This window comes from Olea europaea, chromosome 11, assembly GCF_002742605.1.
Source record: "Olea europaea var. sylvestris chromosome 11, O_europaea_v1, whole genome shotgun sequence".
In the NCBI taxonomy this organism is placed as follows: Eukaryota; Viridiplantae; Streptophyta; class Magnoliopsida; order Lamiales; family Oleaceae; genus Olea; species Olea europaea.
This window is the reverse complement of record NC_036247.1, coordinates 5,092,139-5,099,228: the sequence shown is the minus strand read 5'-3', so window position 1 is coordinate 5,099,228 and position 7,090 is coordinate 5,092,139. Positions and strand designations below refer to the sequence as shown.

At 29.1% G+C, this 7,090-nt stretch overlaps 1 protein-coding gene across 2 annotated transcripts in view; it reads right to left on the bottom strand.

Annotated features, from left to right (window-relative positions):
• Positions 1–4,316: 4,316 nt before the first annotated feature.
• Positions 4,317–7,090, bottom strand: part of LOC111403088 — a 6,535-nt gene continuing 3,761 nt past the window's right edge. The window contains exons 5-6 of one of the 2 annotated variants that reach the window (XM_023031459.1): positions 5,106–5,337; positions 4,317–4,685 (exon numbers count right to left, since the gene is read on the bottom strand). In XM_023031459.1, the coding sequence (XP_022887227.1) occupies positions 4,506–4,685; positions 5,106–5,337 (412 nt within the window). In that variant the 3' untranslated portion in view covers positions 4,317–4,505. Of the gene's footprint in view, positions 4,753–5,105; positions 5,338–7,090 lie in introns of both variants that reach the window. The other variant, XM_023031458.1, reaches the window with a different exon arrangement.

The following is a 7,090-nucleotide window of genomic DNA, read 5'->3' as shown; positions in this document are numbered from 1 at the left end:
TCAACATTTACATTGACTTTTATTTTTCTGTTGACCATATGAGATATTTTTTCTTTTATGTTATATATATTTTTTATTAAAATTTCTAAATTTTTTATTTTTATATTTTCTTTTATTTACCCTTTATTCAGGATTACATCCCACTAGATAGAATTTTTCATATCTTCACAACATATTCTAATTAGTTTTCCTGATTTTTTCATTAATTGTCTTTGTTGACATATATATACAACTCTTTCAAATGAAAATTTGATTCTTGAACCTAAAGTTCTGGATATTCCAACATTATCTGTAATATATTCCCCCACGAACCTGGTAATTTATTATTCCCACTAGATAGAATTTTTCATATCTTCACAACATATTCTAATTAGTTTTCCTGATTTTTTCATTAATTGTCTTTGTTGACATATATATACAACTCTTTCAAATGAAAATTTGATTCTTGAACCTAAAGTTCTGGATATTCCAACATTATCTGTAATATATTCCCCCACGAACCTGGTAATTTATTATAGTGCATATCTTGGTATACTTCTTGATTTTCATTACTGTAAAATTGAACATAATAATAATTTATAAATTCAGAAGTATATTATTTAATTTTACATATATCACATATTGTTAAATTTATTAGTTTAATCTTAGCATTGTCTTTTTCTCTTATTTCTCCTCTTCAGCATTTCTTATTCAATTTTCTCCTAAAAATTCATTTGAAATATATTCTACTAACTTTTCTATACCTTGTCTATCTGATTTTATTGTCTCTGTTTGTACATTCCTTTTTATTAATATTTTTGTATCATTACTTATTCTTTCCCACCAATTTGTAACATCTTATTCAAAAGATGCTATTAAGAAATCTATTTTTCTTTCAGTATTTTTCCACGTATCATTTTTATTATATAAAAAGAATAATATCATTAAATCTGCCTAAATTAATAAGGATTTTTTAGTATCTATTTTGCAATTTAAATATAATTTTTTCCTCCATGGTTAATAGTTTTATCATAATTGTCATTTAATTCAAACATATCCCTATATTTATTTCCTTTAGGAAGATTTTATCTCTTACTTTATCATAAAATTGTTTATATGGTTTATTATATATATGTGTATAACTTTCATCTGAATCTTGTAATTCTTGTTTAGAAATTCCTATTGAATTAGGTCCTCCTCCAGTATTTATTAAAACCTGATATTCACTTATATCAGTTAGACTTAATTGATCAAAATTTTCTATTAATAAATCTAATTTCTCATTCATCTTTATCTTCTACATTTAATTTTCTTAATATTTTTTCTTTAGATTCTTCTTCTTCTAATATTTTTGGTAATATATTTTTTCTAAATTCATCATCCACACTTCCTGTTTCTATTACTATATTCTCATTTTCAATATATTTATTTCCTATTCGAGTCATTTATTTTTCTATTAATTTTTTTATCTATTTTTTTATCTATTTTTATTATTATTATTATTTAATATATTTATATCATTTCTTGTTTCTCTCACTTCATTTCTTAAATCTTGTATATTATTTATTAACATTTTTATTAATGACTTTAATTCTTTCATATATTCACTTATTGACATATTAAAATCATCTTTCTAACATATAAGTTAATTTGCATCTTTTATCATCTTTTTTATCTGTTATTATTCCAAATCTTCTATTAGTAGAGCTATCGGTATTTACTAATTCTTCTTTTATTATATTAAAATATTTACTCTTAAGTCTTAATCTTTCACATTTTAATTTTATCAATTGTCTTTTATTTTATACTTTTATTCCTTCTGGTATTAACATTATATCTCGTATTTTTTCTAGTATTTTTTTTCCATTTTTATAAGTAATCTATTTAATTTCAAATCTGTATTATTACTTGCACTCATACTTCCCTTTATAATATAAATCGATTTCTTCATCTTCATATAAATTAACATTTTTTTCATATATATAATCCTTTATTGTTTTTATTCAATTTTTCTAATATTTGTTCTTTTATTTCTTTGAGTATTTCTTTAATTATTGTTAATGTCATTATTTTTAATTTATTATGAGTATGTTTTAAAAATATATAACTTCCTCTTTCTTCTTCTATATGCCAATAATTATTTATTTTTCTTAATCTAATTTCCATAATCTCCATGGCTTTGATACCGATTATAGGGTGCTACTTTGAGCGAACAAAAATCAAATAAATCTATAAAATCAAATAAATTTATAAATATACTAAAAACTTTAACTATCCATTTAGAGACTAAATTCTTTAAAAATTTTAAGGACTCGAATGGAAAGTTTCTATAAAATAAAGACTTATATATAATATCAATTAGGGGGTATTTTAGGTACTTGAATAAGTTGAAGGTTAAAATGAAAAAGTAGCCATTTTCTTTAGGCTATTTTCATGTATTTCCCCTCTGTCACTGGCCGAGTTACCCCCCATTGTGATAACAGTTTTGCTCAATGTACAACTTTTACACCCCCTTACAATGTGGACTCTCCTGAAAATGTAAGGGGACTCTACGGTGTACAAATGACTTTTTGCTTGTGAAAATCTTGACTTCGAGACTAGACACAATTTCATCCTAACATCAACGGCAACATGTGAAATTTTAGCATGTCATGTTACGAAGCAAGTTAATTTTTAAAGTTGTAAATGACAAGTTCAATAACAATTAAGAAACATTAGAAATTTTGCAACTGGAAAATTTATAGAGTTCAAAGGTAATTAATGATCATTTGGCAATACTTTTGAGAAGTGAAAAGCTATTTCTGAAATTAAGAAACTGCTTTTAATTTTTTTTAAATAATTTTTTGAAATAATTTTGTTTGATAGAAGATCTTTTTGATAAAATTAATCTAGAATAGCTCTATCAATAAGCACTGCTAAAAGAAGCTTACGCCAATTGATCACGAAAGTAATTTTATCAAGAAATTTCTCTATAAATAGAAGGTAAATGCAGAAGACTTGTCGAACATGTCATAAAAAACATTTGACAAAATTCAATAGCAACTCGAATATTTAACCCAAGCTTCATACATAAAAATTAGTTTGGAAAAAAGTTATTTTAGCAAAAGAATCAGGCCCTTTTCTAATAAACGAAAAATTAATATTAAACTTCATACATATAAATTAGTTTGGGAAAAATTTATTTATTAAAAACCAAAAAGCCTTTTTTTAAATAAATGGAAAATTAATATTATAAAAAAACAAGTGACAAGTGCAACATGGTTTTACTCTTGAGGAAAAAACTAACTAGCCGATAACTTGTAGTTCGATGCTTTGATGAAGTTTGACTACCAGTCCCATAACATTTATCTAATCCTTTTCTTCACATCATGCTCGTCAATGCAAATGAAGGATTCATTTCAAAATCCAGACTTTCTTATAGACTTTTTCCAAGCGAAAAGGTTGACGTCAAGTCATTATGCCTTGGGCGTCACGCATGCTACAATGACCAGTGTTTTGTGTTAAATGTTAATGCAACATACTCAGCAACAAAATCCTATTCTTCAAGCTAAAGCAAAGCAGGTTGACACTGATATTCAATTATAGAATTGCAAATGCACGAGATTTAATTATTTTTCTTCTAAATTTGACAAGCTTTATTCATCACTTTCCCAATGCGATATACATAAACATACTCCAGAACTCATTTCAATCTTACCTCCCAATCTTCTTCATCTTCTCACACAAGTTTGTTTTTTGAAGACCTTCCCACATAGGCCAGAAAACGAGACACAGATGAAAGACTGAACATAAAAGAGGCTTAGGCATGTAACAATATTATAAAGAGAAAAAAATCCCTTCTGTTCACTGAGTTTCTATTTCTTAAGCAATTCGTTCATATTGAATTATTAAAAAAGATAATTATAATTCATGAGAAGGGGAAATCTACAATTTATCAACTGATTGGGAGAGAATTTCATAAATAAGACTATAGGTAAACAAAAATCAGAGACTCGAGCCATTGTCAGTAGAAAACTGGGTCATTAATTTTTCAGAAAATAATGGAACTGTGTTCATTTCCAAACCGGTCTAATAGAGACCCCCAACCAGGTTTTATACCTGGATCACACATTTCCTGTTAAATTTAAACCGGCTGGTCCAGTATGAGGTTCACATGCCATTTAGGCTGCTTAGCAGTTCTGCATCACAACCATTGCCATAGATGCAATACCAACCGACACTTCCATATATCATAGCAGATGCCTGACACAGCAGCGACAAGAACCAAAAATTCCACATTCATATAGCATATGCACACGTTATGTTAAAGTTCTACCAGTATCAGTAATATCGGGGTTAAATAGAAACCGAGGCCCACGATTGAATGTTGAGAATGGCAGTAAATAGTTCGATGTGATAACATATAACAACTTCAATGCATTCACCTGAAAATTCAGCCAATGCATTTCTACTACATATAATCTATAATTATAGCTAGAATAACATTAAGGACAATGAAGATTGAAGAACCTAAACTGCTGAAGTGTTCAATAAGCAGTCTTGATTAACAGTAGTTTACATGTCAATATAAACATGGTTAGCAAATTTACAAAATCAAACATCTGAAACCTCTGGATGATGCTTCCTATGCCTGCGGTGAGATCGTTTCTGGATGCGTCTCTGTCTTCTGGATAATGTGCTGGACGTGTCAGGGTGAGGAATCTCCTCTATACTTGCAGGAAGCCCAAAAATGCAATCAAATGGATTTGCCATAACATCACCAGCAGCATTCGTCTAGAATTAAAGAAAGTCACTTTGGATAGACAAGGCATTTCTTTTATTTGCTTTAGAAAAATGCAACTTATTGGCTGTGTGTAAGTTTCTTTCATTTCTATATTTGCCTTAAGACAGAAGGTTCAGAGTAGACTGATTTATTGAAGCAAAAGGAAGGTCATATGCATATTATTTGCCAAATATAAATAATGCATATGTTCTTTTTTCTATTTGCTCTTTTTCGAGATCATAGAAGCTTCGATAGCGACATATGTATGCATGCCAAAACTTTTTTTTAGCACTCCTTAAAATATATTTTCCAAGATTACACATGTCACATTCAATAAAGTGAGAGATTCAGCAAATTCACTCACATAATTTTTTGGGGCCTCCCTACTAGTCTTCTTGAGATTATTTTTCTCTAAATCAGTATCCTCATTATTGGATGTAGTTTGAGGATGTGCAACATTATCTCCAAAATAGTTTCGGAAACGCCACCGAACTTTTGGCTGGTCTGCTGACGAGTCATCATAAACTTCCTCTGAATAGAAATGTCTAGAGAGACGTTCGATAACCCAAGGATCACTATGATACTTTTTCAGCATTCTACCATGTGAAAAAATACATACAAGTTATGAACAGGAGAAGAAAAACACATTACCAATTCGAATAAACAAGAAAAAATTTAATAACAAACGGACTTGTATACATAACATCACCAATGGAAATTAACAAGAAATCTATCTTGAGTTCCAGAGTAAACAGCCGAACCAATCTGCTCTTTCTAAAATAATTTAGGGAAGATTCAACTCCAAAGAAAATGCTTTTCGTTCTATATCAACCTAAAAATAGGGAAGAAAGCCATTTCTGTTATTAGTAAATGTTCTCACTGGTCAATGGCCAACTTGTTTGATTGAAATTTAATAAACACAAGTCCGTGTACTTTGGAACCTTTTTTCCTTTTATAAGTAGTTTAGGCAATGTTCTCTTTTTACAGTTCCTAGGTCTTTTTTCTTTAGTGGGGTGCAGGTGCAGAGTTCGTTTTATTCAGGTCATAAGAACCCTAGTGAACTGGTATCATTCAGGAAAGGAATGCTCATGATTCAATTCTCACAACATAGATAATCATAGTCAGATCCCAGAGCTGAATTCTATTACACAAGGTAATGATAAATCCAGATGGGAGAGCAACTAGTAGAGGATCAAAGAGCTAGTCATGCAACAATGTTAATTAGTTGAACTTCGTAATCTTCCAGTTCTTCCAAATGCCATTTAATAAATTGATATTAGTCATCCTAGTTGCGAATTTGTGAATTCAGAAGAAAATGAGATCAGCACCTGATATTGCTGAAAATCAAGGAAGTTGGCAACCATTGAACTCCTTGATTTTATGTAACCATTGAACTCCTTGATTTTATGTATAAATCCTCTTGCCCCGGTACTAGCTGTTATATTAAAATTTGGGACCAAATGTAAAGTATTTAAAAGTTTAGGGACCTGATTGGTTATTTGACGTAGTTTAGGGACCTATTTGCAATTTCTGAAACTGCAGCTTTGGGCCCTTTCTACACCCGAATTTTTGCATAAGTAGAAAAAGAAATATTTTATGAACATTAATATTTTACGAATAGTCTAGATTATTCTTTTAAATTTTAGGATTATAGTTAAATTGATTTAGATGATTTTGATATAAATAACTAAATGTTAGTTATTTATATAATTGTAAGCTAGTATAAATTAGTCTATAATCATCCATGTATTTTAAGATAAGAATATATGAATTTAAATTCTTGAGATAATATAATTGATTGAGATGTAAATATTTATAATTTTATATACAGAAATATAATTATATATTTTCTAGTTATGCATATAGGTGAAATTGGATAGACAATTAACAAAATCAAACTTTCCATGCATTGCAAAACCCCAACTTCCCTATAAATATCACCCTTTATGCAAAAGGCTAACGCCCATTGAGCCCACAAACATGCATACACATATATTAAAGAAATTGCATCTTTTTATAATTAGCGAAAAGTCAAAGCAAGAAATTGAGGTTTCTTGAGGTTTCAAATTTATTTACCTAGACTTTTCCATTTATCCCCAACCTTATCAAGGCAAGTGTTGTTGCATGTTGTACGTGAATTGTCTTCTGTACTTTTAAATTTTGGAATCTCCTATATGAATAATATAAGAGGATCGAATTTTAGTAGCGCTAGGCACAAGAGATAATACCTCTTAAGTTGGCTATAATTCTCGTGTATCCTTTATGTACATTATGAACTCTCCTGCCCAAATTTAAATATGAATTGCAATTCACCGCACTCACTTATTGGGATTTTTAATCTCTTCCCTC